Below are 13,878 nucleotides of genomic sequence, written 5' to 3'. Positions count from 1 at the left end.
TCGCGCGCCATCTCTCGGACGTTCATGGCAGTGCCTGAAAACTGATTATCATTCTTCCGGGTTGAATGGACACTCGCCTCTTGTCATAATTTTCTAGAAACCATGCCCTCTTCGATTCAGCGTGAAATGCACTTGGTTTTTGGATATACTGTTCAGTTTCGGTACTGCATGAAAAATGGGGCTGTTGTACTCTGATAAAGAGTGCCTAGGCTCAAATTTAAATCAAGATAAGTGACTCACCCACATTTTACAATTCATAAGACATAAAATTTTATCGATTTTGAGTGATTTTATGCTTTCATCGGAATCTATTGTTTGAGAACCATCCAAGGCCGCAAGGAAGAACCATTTGGATACACGATTTCGGAAAATAGATTTGTTTTCCAATAATTGTTATCGGGTCTCAAGAATGACGCCCAATAGTTATTTTTAGAGGGTGGAACTTACATGTGCCAAAAAACCGTACACGCGGAGTAAGTCGAAGTGCTGTTACACGGCCCCCTAAAGTTTTGTCCCTTCCTGAGTCGATCAATTCGACTACAACTGTTGAAACCGTTCACGTGGCATAACACACTAGTCGACGCTGCTGCATCCGTTCTCTGATTTCAGCATCCCAAATTTTTATTGCATATTCGTAACCAACACCTTAAACGCGTTTTACCCGAAACTACATTTCCCATATTGGTAGGAAACGCCATTTCAACAATTCTATACGGATGTTTAAAGATTTTTTTCTTTTGCTGACAAAATTAAAATTCTACTTTGACTGTTCCCCATTACGTCAATAATCGTCGTCAATAAATTTTGCAATGTTCTTCAAAATTTTGTGTACTTTTACGGGCATTTATAGACATTTTAAGATTTTGTTTGAATTTAAGTTTTAAGTACCAATTCGCGGTTTTTACACTTCTTGCCGCGGATAACCGAACAAACACAGCGTCAAAGTCGATAAGTGTTGATAGCAGAATTCTGAGAAATTATTAAATAAAAAAATATCCCTAACATATTGTGAAACGTACTCAATAAAGTTCCTAAAGCTTCTCTGTTCATTCTACGTATTCTTTAAATGCAATCAACACCGATACAAATGCCTTGCGTGCAGATTTTTTAAGTAATTGAGAACATTTGCCTTAGGTATTCATACGCCTACTTAATCATTGCCCCATAACTTGTTTCTTGTAACACTTCTAATTCCCCTTCATTTGCGATGCACATTGTGGGAGAACCGTCATCATAATTGCTGGTATTGATTTTAAAATTATTATTGTAAGGCGTTTAGTTACTTAACCTTGTTTTTTATTTACTTATTCTTCGTTGCGAATGTTTCATTGCTTGATTATTTTTCTCTCCTATTTTTGAAGAGTATTTTCATTATTTTTAATATATTTATTCACGTAAGTGCAAGTCTGCAAGTTGTTGTCTATACCCTACTGGATACGTGAGGATAGGCCGTTGCGTCACTATCAGAAGAGAATAACATTCACATTGAGCTGCGATGACTGGCTAAATTATTTTATGAAGAGCACACGGAGTGTCGAAGGCTCGTCTGAGTTTTGAACCGTATAATTATCTACTCGTTGCAGTTGAACAGTTGATCATTTTATGATTTTAATAATTAGCATTATTGGCATTATGATCCAATCTTAACGATAGTCAGCTCAGAAATATTGGCATGAACATACTCTGTAACCCGTATCTAATATTTCAATGAAATATTACTAATTATAATACATGACGAAGTTGATTTTCGCTAAATCAATTAAATCAATGCATTCCGCATTGCTTTCCATCATCATAAGCAACGCTTTAGCGTTAAAGATGTCCTAAAAACTTATACAGTCTGTTGGAATGCGGGGAAATAACTGTATGTAATATTGTAAAAAGTTTATGTATAATATAATCAGTGATTGCACCGTGCTTCGTCACACCGCGTAATCGCACCTCTTGTCTGTCCCTGCACATGTGTGCCACTGTGCCATTCGCACACGTACACCATGATCACCCATGGATGTAGGCCAAATCCAATGTAAGCTATTTAAGTATTACGTGATATCGCTGGCCAATTCATTGGCCGATTCGTAACTTTGGATTCTAATACTCATACGAATCGTAATATCACACCTTTCTCCCATTGTAACGGCACGGTTTAGTCTCACCTGCAAGAATAGATACTCGGAAGCTGGAGAATCTTGAAGTCATGTTATAAAGTAACATAGCGATGAAAAAGTGCCGATAAAGATACGATATTCCCACGAAACACGAGCTTTGAAACGAGAGTTCTCCAATGAAACTGAAAATTTTCAAACTCCGAATCTCACGAGGTAGCCTTATGGTCACGCCACTGCCTTAAGGTAGTACCGTGATAGCAGCAGTCCTCAACTTCCAGAGAAATATCCCCCGTATAAAACATTATAACTAAAGTAAAAAGTAGTTGAGATACAGTACACCTTTGCACCTCCTCTCACATGCGCAGAAGTATAAAAATTTTCCCATTGCGTATTTTGTCTGACTTGGCAACGTTGCATTCTAACTCAGTATCTCTTGCCCCTCAAGCATGTGTTGTAGAGAAATGTATTGTTATGAAATCAAATTGAGGTTAGTTATAATTGGAGACTGAAAATAATACACAATGACTTCGCGATTAAAAAACGGCAAAGTTCTGACATTTATTTCAATTCGTTGGGCCTTTGTGGCATTTTAAACTTCCCGCGTAGGGCAACGTTGCCAAGTCACTATTTCTCACGGGTCAGGTTATGAGAGAAAGATTGAAAATCATTAAAAGCAACAAACTTTAAGAATTATTTACAAAAAAATGAATACGGCTTGTTTATGTTTTTTTTGAAAAAAATTACTTGTTATATCCTCAATTAATAATTTTCAGTTTTTAAAAAAAATTCTAAGAAAAGTATGGCTGTTATTAAATAAAATGCTCACTCTAACTACGGTCGGGATAGGGAATACATGTAAATTGTACGACTTTTGATCGCTAATATTGCAAAATTTAGTACCGCAAGGACTATTAAAAAAAATTCCTACGTATAAAGGACACTTTAAATTATGTGTATTCAAAAATTGAAAGATATTGTAAGAAAAGTGATTTATCACGGTACTACCTTAACGGAAATCCTTCAAGAACCTTCTGGGAAATTCTATAAAAACCGACATATTAAAAGAATAACATGCTTTCTCGAAATACGAGTGAACAAGCCGCTATCTCAAGTTCACATTTACTTTTCCGGAAATTAGATTGGCAACACTAGCGCTCGCTAAATAAAAATTCAAAAATTTGCATAATATCCTGCAGTAGCACTTTAATGATTTTAACCGAAGATAATTCGAGTTCTTTGTTGTAACTATGAAACAGAACTTACGGGTTACAACGATCTAATATGCAGGTTTCTTATTCTATTGAAATAAACAAAAATATTTCTCACGCATCAAAGTGCTCCTTCCGATTTCAGCCAGATGTTACTTTTCTTATGTTATGTACTCTGAAGTAAATGTTATTCCAAGTGAATAGTGAGGCAGCAATATAATTAACCATTTAGAGAATAAATATCTTCCAAAGTTTGAAATAAATCTTTACCGATAATATTACCTAAACAGGAAGTCGATAAGTCTAAGTGTAAGGAGGTATAATATAGAAAGCCTAAACAAATAATTGACAGCATTCTGCAATCATTATACTATTTTATTATTCGGTAACAATTTAAAATGGTGGCTCTGCCAGTTATCTTTTGACAATGCATGCTGTTCCTCCGATATGTCGAAACAATAAAAAATAATCAGTGGATGGTGAGTAAAGTTTTACGGCTAACTCGCTTCTCATTCGACCGAAAATCCACTTTGGATACTCTTGCATATTTCTACAACTTCTCTAGACATGGCACTGAATTCACTTGATAAACTCATTTTATATATTTATTGGTATTCAACGGGGCTGGGTAATATTTGAAATATTTCCATTTCGAATAATCATTCAAACTGTAAAATGGCTTTCTGCATTTTTTATTTCAAGTACACTTGAATATTTATTTTCTATTTTTCAGTATAAGATGAGAAAATTCATGAATTCAGCCGTTCGTCGAACTCCTCTGTTCAAATAGATTTCACTGCATAGCTCCCAAAATTCCGTAACCTACCACTGGCCGGGAACAAATAATATCGGTACGATTTACCAGTAGGTAAAATATTTGAATCCCTCGCTAGTGAGTTGGAGCTTAAAATTAGCCAAGATTTGGCCATGCGGTTGTTTCGTTATATACTGTCGAATGTGTCGAATAAAATGAAACAAAATGCGTTCGAAAGTGGCAAGATTTCGCTTAAAATCATAAAAAAAAGTTTTTCAATTATCTCAAAAATTAACCCCTATAGTACATCAGTTTAAGCGTAACTTTGCAAAAAACATTTCACAAAAACGGTGGCCATGTTTGCAGGTGAACGGAATACCTGAAATACAAAAACAAAGATTTAATCAACGTGGCCGCAAAGACGTTATGGCAAATGCGGTAAATCACGAACAACCGTGGCCATAATGGGTACAATTTGTTGTTTCTTCAGTAGTAGAATAAGATACTTGAATTGTAGGCGAAACAGTTGAAATACATTTATTTCGAGAAAACGATACAAAATATACGTTAACAAATAAATCAATACCAGTTGTGCATTAATAATCAGAGTGACCACGTTCGACATAACAATCCGAACGACAGGTGGAAGAAAAATATCGATAGAGACGATTGACTGATGTAATTGAATCATTAGCTCGAAAAATCTGCAATACTGCTCATTAAATTCAGTGCACTATGCGAATCAGCGAGATTCGAAAAATAATGAACGAAAGCAGATAGTTTGATGAATGTGGATTTATTCAGGTAAATACATAAAAGGATGCATGTGAATGCTGAATGTGATTATAACAGCAAAGGAACTCATTTTTGTGCAAAAAACACCTATTATATTCATTCTTCAAAGAGAAGTCGACGAACCTGGGCGTGTACTGAAATTAGTCGTGGGTAGTGAAGGTTACGATTTATAAAAAATTAGATTATTGCCCTGAGCTAGAAATATAGAGTGAGTGTAATGTATACATTTTTTTTTTAAACCATCTAAAAAATCTAGAATCGTGAGCCCCGTCGCATCGTAACAGCATTTCAGCGGTTAAAAAATTTCTCCGAATAAGATTGTAATGTCCACTCAGTGATGTCATAATACAACAGTTGTGAAACCGTGGCAGCCTGCGAAAGTGTTGTTATGATAGAATATTATAAGTAAGGGGGAAAAATCATATGAGAACATAGTACTGGACATATTTCACAATGTTGTTCCTTGTTTGGCCATAATATAACAATGCTCAAATCTTTTGTTGCTTCCGAATATCTTAAGAAATGCGCTGTAACTTGTTAAAGCTGACAATTCAGTAGACGAATAACGTTGAGTAATAGCCTGAATTTATCGGACTGTTGGTACGGATCAGTAATGAGAGTGAAACAGCCACAGACAGAAGTATTGCTGACAACGTACATTTCAATCTTGGACCTAGAGGTTATGTCGATCAAGAGCTATGGGGTAAGCAAAACGGAGGTAATAAATTATTGCTAACACGGTACACTTCTGGCACTTACTTTACTTACCAGAGAAAAAAGAATATTGCGGAAAAATGTGGAAAGGGTGCAAAGCTGGTCTGGCGTTTAAAAAAAATGTTTCCGGTAGTAGCTGACACTACTGGTTTGATTCATGTGTAAACTGATACAATAATTGAAACGGACTAGGACGGTTGGATTCAAGGCAGCGTATAGTTGACATCAGTAGAAAGGAAGAAGTGTCTTGTGAAGCTGAACAACACTCTTGATCACGAAACGATTTTTTGTACTAAACAATATCTCTGCCTGTGACAGAACAGTTATCCGCAGAAAGCACAATCACATTTATTGTACTAGGATCCACAGTTTACTTATGCATACACTGAGGAACCGTCACTGTAAGCATCATAATTAGTCGACGAAGATGAACTGCTAGATGAAGATTCAGATTCTGCTGCTGTTGACGTTGATGACCCGCTGCCTTTGTTACCGTTACTGTTGAATGAAGTTCCCAATTTTTTTTCATTACCGTACCGATTGAACGAGTGTCTGGGTTCCGCTTGTGCTAACCATAATAACTCGTCACTGTTCTCACCGGTACTCGTAGCAGAATAATCATATTCTAATTCTGATCCTGTTGACGTCAACGACTCGTCACTGTTCTCACCGTAATTGTAGTAGGATCCAGATTCCGTCTCTGCTGAAGATAATGACTCATCACCGTTATCGCCATAAATATCAGATAAAAGTCTATATTCTGCTTGTGGTGACATTGATGACCTTCCGCCACTATAACCATGAGTGGAGGACACAAGTTTGGATGCTGCTTGCTTTGACATTGATGACTTGCTGTCCGTATTACCGTTATGGTTGAACCGCGGTCTAGGTTCTTTTGTTGGCATTGATGACTTATCAGCCTTATGACCGTTACTTGCAAGTGAAGACTCGGATTTTGACTGTGTTGTCGCTGACGAATAGTCACCCTTATAACCGTTACCACCAGATGAAGATCCAGATGCCGCTGTTGTCGATGTTGACGAGGCATCACCTTTATTACTGGAAGCATCGGATGAAGACGACGATTCTGCTTGCGTTGACACTGATAACTTGCTGCCTTTATGCTGGTTATAATCGGACCTCGGTCTAGGTTCTTTTTTTGGCATTGATGACTTGTGACCCGCATGACCGTTACTTGCAGGTGAAACTCCAACTTCCGATGTTGTTGACGATAATGGCACAGCATGGTTTGCATCGCGGACGTTCGACAAAGATGCGGATTTGCTTTTTGTTGATGTTGATGTGTCATCACCCTTACCACCGCCGGTTTCCGATTGAGAGACTGCTTTTGACTGTGTTGTTGCTGACAAATAGTCACCCTTATAACCGTTACCACCAGATGAAGATCCAGATGCCGTTGTTGTCGATGTTGACGAGGCATCACCTTTATTACTGGAAGCATCGGATGAAGACGACGATTCCGCTTGCGTTGACACTGATAACTTGCTGCCTTTATGCTGGTTATAATCGGACCTCGGTCTAGGTTCTTTTTTTGGCATTGATGACTTGTGACCCGCATGACCGTTACTTGCAGGTGAAACTCCAACTTCCGTTGTTGTTGACGATGATGGCACAGCATGGTTTGCATCACGGACGTTCGACAAAGATGCGGATTCGCTTTTTGTTGATGTTGATGTGTCATCACCCTTACCACCGCCGGTTTCCGATTGAGAGACTGCTTTTGACTGTGTTGTTGCTGACAAATAGTCACCCTTATAACCGTTACCACTAGATGAAGATTCAGATGCCGTCGATGTTGATGAGTCATCACCCTTACCACCGCCGGTTTCCGATAAAGAGACTGCTTTTGACTGTGTTGTCGCTGACGAATAGTCACCCTTATAACCGTTACCACCAGATGAAGATCCAGATGCCGTTGATGCCGATGTTGATGAGTGATCACCCTTACCACCGCCGGTTTCCGATGAAGAGACTGCTTTTGACTGTGTTGTCGCTGACGAATAGTCACCCTTATAACCGTTACCACCAGATGAAGATCCAGATGCCGTTGATGTCGATGTTGATGAATCATCACCCTTACCACCGCCGGTTTCCGATGAAGAGACTGCTTTTGACTGTGTTGTTGCTGACAAATAGTCACCCTTATAACCGTTACCACCAGATGAAGATCCAGATGCCGTTGATGCCGATGTTGATGAGTGATCACCCTTACCACCGCCGGTTTCCGATAAAGAGACTGCTTTTGACTGTGTTGTCGCTGACGAATAGTCACCTTCATGACCGTCACTACTAGATGAAGATCCAGATGCCGTTGATGCCGATGTTGATGAGTGATCACCCTTACCACCGCCGGTTTCCGATGAAGAGACTGCTTTTGACTGTGTTGTCGCTGACGAATAGTCACCCTTATAACCGTTACCACCAGATGAAGATCCAGATGCCGTTGATGTCGATGTTGATGAGTCATCACCCTTACCACCGCCGGTTTCCGATGAAGAGACTGCTTTTGACTGTGTTGTCGCTGACGAATAGTCACCTTCATGACCGTCACTACTAGATGAAGATCCAGATGCCGTTGATGCCGATGTTGATGAGTGATCACCCTTACCACCGCCGGTTTCCGATGAAGAGACTGCTTTTGACTGTGTTGTCGCTGACGAATAGTCACCCTTATAACCGTTACCACCAGATGAAGATCCAGATGCCGTTGATGTCGATGTTGATGAGTCATCACCCTTACCACCGCCGGTTTCCGATGAAGAGACTGCTTTTGACTGTGTTGTCGCTGACGAATAGTCACCTTCATGACCGTCACTACTAGATGAAGATCCAGATGCCGTTGATGCCGATGTTGATGAGTGATCACCCTTACCACCGCCGGTTTCCGATGAAGAGACTGCTTTTGACTGTGTTGTCGCTGACGAATAGTCACCTTCATGACCGTCACTACTAGATGAAGATCCAGATGCCGTTGATGCCGATGTTGATGAGTGATCACCCTTACCACCGCCGGTTTCCGATAAAGAGACTGCTTTTGACTGTGTTGTCGTTGACGAATAGTCACCCTTATAACCGTTACCACCAGATGAAGATCCAGATGCCGTTGATGTCGATGTTGATGAGTCATCACCCTTACCACCGCCGGTTTCCGATGAAGAGACTGCTTTTGACTGTGTTGTCGCTGACGAATAGTCACCTTCATGACCGTCACTACTAGATGAAGATCCAGATGCCGTTGATGCCGATGTTGATGAGTGATCACCCTTACCACCGCCGGTTTCCGATAAAGAGACTGCTTTTGACTGTGTTGTCGCTGACGAATAGTCACCCTTATAACCGTTACCACCAGATGAAGATCCAGATGCCATTGATGTCGATGTTGATGAGTCATCACCCTTACCACCGCCGGTTTCCGATGAAGAGACTGCTTTTGACTGTGTTGTCGCTGACGAATAGTCACCCTTATAACCGTTACCACCAGATGAAGATCCAGATGCCGTTGATGCCGATGTTGATGAGTCATCACCCTTACCACCGCCGGTTTCCGATGAAGAGACTGCTTTTGACTGTGTTGTCGCTGACGAATAGTCACCTTCATGACCGTCACTACTAGATGAAGATCCAGATGCCGTTGATGCCGATGTTGATGAGTGATCACCCTTACCACCGCCGGTTTCCGATAAAGAGACTGCTTTTGACTGTGTTGTCGCTGACGAATAGTCACCCTTATAACCGTTACCACCAGATGAAGATCCAGATGCCGTTGATGTCGATGTTGATGAGTCATCACCCTTACCACCGCCGGTTTCCGATGAAGAGACTGCTTTTGACTGCGTTGTCGCTGACGAATAGTCACCCTTATAACCGTTACCACCAGATGAAGATCCAGATGCCGTTGATGCCGATGTTGATGAGTGATCACCCTTACCACCGCCGGTTTCCGATAAAGAGACTGCTTTTGACTGTGTTGTCGCTGACGAATAGTCACCTTCATGACCGTCACTACTAGATGAAGATCCAGATGCCGTTGATGCCGATGTTGATGAGTGATCACCCTTACCACCGCCGGTTTCCGATGAAGAGACTGCTTTTGACTGTGTTGTTGCTGACAAATAGTCACCCTTATAACCGTTACCACCAGATGAAGATCCAGATGCCGTTGATGCCGATGTTGATGAGTGATCACCCTTACCACCGCCGGTTTCCGATAAAGAGACTGCTTTTGACTGTGTTGTCGCTGAAGAATAGTCACCTTCATGACCGTCACTACTAGATGAAGATTCAGATGCCGTCGATGTTGATGAGTCATCACCCTTACCACCGCCGGTTTCCGATAAAGAGACTGCTTTTGACTGTGTTGTCGCTGACGAATAGTCACCTTCATGACCGTCACTACTAGATAAAGATTCAGATGCCGTCGATGTTGATGAGTCATCACCCTCACCACCGCCGGTTTCCGATAAAGAGACTGCTTTTGACTGTGTTGTCGCTGACGAATAGTCAATTTCATGACCGTCACTACTAGATGAAGATTCAGATGCCGTCGATGTTGATGAGTGATCACCCTTACCACCGCCGGTTTCCGATAAAGAGACTGCTTTTGACTGTGTTGTCGCTGACGAATAGTCAATTTCATGACCGTCACTACTAGATGAAGATTCAGATGCCGTCGATGTTGATGTGTCATCACCCTTACCACCGCCGGTTTCCGATAAGGAGACTGCTTTTGACTGTGTTGTCGCTGACGAATAGTCACCTTCATGACCGTCACTACTAGATGAAGATCCAGATGCCGTTGATGCCGATGTTGATGAGTTATCACCCTTACCACCGCCGGTTTCCGATAAAGAGACTGCTTTTGACTGTGTTGTCGCTGACGAATAGTCACCTTCATGACCGTCACTACTAGATGAAGATTCAGATGCCGTCGATGTTGATGAGTCATCACCCTTACCACCGCTGGTTTCCGATAAAGAGACTGCTTTTGACTGTGTTGTCGCTGACGAATAGTCACCCTTATAACCGTTACCACCAGATGAAGATCCAGATGACGTTGATGCCGATGTTGATGAGTGATCACCCTTACCACCGCCGGTTTCCGATGAAGAGACTGCTTTTGACTGTGTTGTTGCTGACAAATAGTCACCCTTATAACCGTTACCACCAGATGAAGATCCAGATGCCGTTGATGCCGATGTTGATGAGTGATCACCCTTACCAGCGCCGGTTTCCGATGAAGAGACTGCTTTTGACTGTGTTGTCGCTGACAAATAGTCACCCTTATAACCGTTACCACCAGATGAAGATCCAGATGCCGTTGATGTCGATGTTGATGAGTCATCACCCTTACCACCGCCGGTTTCCGATGAAGAGACTGCTTTTGACTGTGTTGTTGCTGACAAATAGTCACCCTTATAACCGTCACCACCAGATGAAGATCCAGATGCCGTTGATGCCGATGTTGATGAGTGATCACCCTTACCACCGCCGGTTTCCGATAAAGAGACTGCTTTTGACTGTGTTGTCGCTGACGAATAGTCACCTTCATGACCGTCACTACTAGATGAAGATCCAGATGCCGTTGATGCCGATGTTGATGAGTGATCACCCTTACCACCGCCGGTTTCCGATAAAGAGACTGCTTTTGACTGTGTTTTTGCTGTCGAATAGTCACCTTCATGACCGTCACTACTAGATGAAGATTCAGATGCCGTTGATGCCGATGTTGATGAGTGATCACCCTTACCACCGCCGGTTTCCGATAAAGAGACTGCTTTTGACTGTGTTTTTGCTGACAAATAGTCACCCTTATAACCGTTATCACCAGATGAAGATCCAGATACTGTTGATGCTGATGTTGATGAGTCATCACCCTTACCACCGCCGGTTTCCGATAAAGAGACTGCTTTTGACTGTGTTTTTGCTGACGAATAGTCACCTTCATGACCGTCACTACTAGATGAAGATTCAGATGCCGTCGATGTTGATGAGTCATCACCCTTACCACCGCCGGTTTCCGATAAAGAGACTGCTTTTGACTGTGTTGTTGCTGACAAATAGTCACCCTTATAACCGTTACCAACAGATGACATAACTTTATTTGCATTCGCAACGTTCGACGAACATCTGGATTGAGTTTTTGTTGTTGTTGATGATTTTCCGCCATCACCAACGTAAGTATCAGATGAAGACTTGGATTCTGACTGTGTCGTCGCTGACGATTGGTCACCCTCATAACCGTTATCACCAGATGAAGATCCAGATGCCGTAGTTGTCGATGTTGACAAGTCACCGCTTTTATTACTGGAAGCGTCGGATGAAGACGTCGATTCCGCTTGCGTTGACACTGATGACTTGCTGCCTTTATGCTGGTCATCATTGGACCGCGGATCAGGTTCTTTGTTTGGCATTGATGACGTGTCACCCTTATGACCTTTACTTGTAGGTGAAACTTCAGATTCCGTTGTTATTGATGTTGATGAAACATTATGGTTTGCATCGTGAACATTCGACGAAGATACGTATTCACTTGTTGTTGATGTTGATGACTTATCACTGTCATCGCCGGAAGTGCTGACTGAAGATTCGGATTCTAATCCTGCCGCCGATGATGAATTATCACCCTCATCTCCATTACTAGTAGATCCAGACACCGTTGTTGACGATGATGATGACGCAGCATCGTTTTCATCGTCAGCATTATTTCGAGACGAACTGTCGCCATCAATATCGTTACCATCTAATATCACAGACTCAGATCGAGATTTAGATTCAGATTCAGTGTCCATTGATAGTGATGATCTGTCACGGTTATCACCGTAACTATTCAACGAATATTTTGATTCTGTTTCTGAATTCACTGATTCTGCATTATTATCATCATAGTGACCGTTCAACGAAGATCCAGATTCTGCACTTTCTGCCGAAGATAACTCGCCACGATTCTCACCGTAACTGTTGAACGACGATCCATATCCCAATTTTGAATTGTCTGATGACTTGTGGTTATCATCGTGGAAACCCTTCGCGGAATACCTCGATCTTCCTTCAGCCAACGAGCGACCGTCGTAATTCCTAGTACGATGATGACCGTAACCATTCCTCAAATATCTAAATCGAGCTCTTTCTAACTGTGATAACTCAGCATCGTTATCTCCATAACGGTTGAACGAAGATCTAGATCTTCCTACTCTTGGCGTTGATGACCTGATGCGATGATGACCATGGTGGTTCGAGGAATGGCTAGATCTTCCTCCCATTGACCGTGATGACCCAGCATCATCATAACTATCACTGTGTGACAGTGTTTCCCCAGTTTTTGACGATGTTGAACCGTCATGGTTTTCACCATTAGTATCTGACAGAGATACATATTTTTCATCTGAATTAGTGGTTGTTGATATCAATGAACCGTCGCTATTATCACCGTAACTGTTCGACAAAGATCTAGATCCTGCTTCTGATTTCGTCGATGATTCGCCACTATTATCATTGTTATAGCTTAATGTAGATTCAGATTCAGCTCCTGCTGATGACCTGTCTTCATAATTACCGTAATTATTGAACGAATATTTTGGTACTGCTGTTCGTGATCCTGACGATCCCACGCCATTATTACCGTGACTATGAGTCAACGATCTAGAGCTTGTGGCTGTAGACGCTGATGATGCAGCATCATGATTACCGTGCCTGTTGTACAATGATCTATATCCTGTTTTTGCTGGCGCCAATGATCGAGCACCGTGATAACGATGACCATTTTCCCAATATCTTGATCCTGCCTTGTCTTCTGTTGCTGACCTAGTGCGATATTGACCGTAATTGTTCAACCGCGATTCAGATCCAGTTTCTGCATCTTCTAATGACCCGGTGCCATACGGTCTAAATTTCGAGCCCGATTCGTGTCCCAAATAATCACTGCAAACTTCGTGTTTTCTACCAAATCGGTTTGGCACACTTTCTACCAATTGGTAGCAGAAAATCACAAACACGACCAGTGTAAGTATTTTACTCATTGTGAGTTGGTTTGACTTAGTGGCGGTGTATCATCTACACCCAACAGACCATTCCTTTTATACTTATCTGAGGTAGACGCTGTGCCTTCTGTTAGTGATGTTAGTTCTTCTTCAAATTCACCTGAATAAATATTGTGACGTGACAATTGTTTAAGCATGCGCACTACATCATTTTGACTCGCGACGACAACATGAAATTGATCAACGTCTTGAGTGACACGTTATTGAGGAATACCCTGAAAGAGATTTCAGACTCAAACAAC

At 41.5% G+C, this 13,878-nt stretch overlaps 2 protein-coding genes across 4 annotated transcripts in view; one reads left to right on the top strand and one right to left on the bottom strand.

Annotated features, from left to right (window-relative positions):
- LOC124308771 (zinc finger protein 2-like) overlaps positions 1–13,878 on the top strand; it is a 91,730-nt gene that overhangs the window by 20,171 nt on the left and 57,681 nt on the right. The gene's annotated exons all lie outside the window — the stretch shown is intronic.
- LOC124308767 (serine-rich adhesin for platelets-like) lies at positions 4,582–13,631 on the bottom strand. 3 transcript variants are annotated; one of them, XM_046771792.1, is made up of 3 exons: positions 11,457–13,631; positions 9,919–10,532; positions 4,582–9,792 (listed from the first exon to the last, which is right to left on the bottom strand). In XM_046771792.1, the coding sequence occupies exons 1-3, from the start codon at positions 13,613–13,615 to the stop codon at positions 5,954–5,956; spliced, it is 6,612 nt and encodes a 2,203-aa protein (XP_046627748.1). In that variant the 5' UTR covers positions 13,616–13,631; the 3' UTR covers positions 4,582–5,953. The 3 variants fall into 3 exon arrangements, with proteins under 3 accessions (XP_046627748.1, XP_046627749.1, XP_046627747.1); XM_046771793.1 differs by having other exon boundaries at positions 4,582–10,038; positions 10,423–10,532; XM_046771791.1 differs by having other exon boundaries at positions 4,582–10,532.

The sequence above is a fragment of the Neodiprion virginianus genome, chromosome 7 (genome assembly GCF_021901495.1).
Source record: "Neodiprion virginianus isolate iyNeoVirg1 chromosome 7, iyNeoVirg1.1, whole genome shotgun sequence".
NCBI lineage: Eukaryota > Metazoa > Arthropoda > Insecta > Hymenoptera > Diprionidae > Neodiprion > Neodiprion virginianus.
This window is presented reverse-complemented; position numbering and strand designations above follow the sequence as displayed.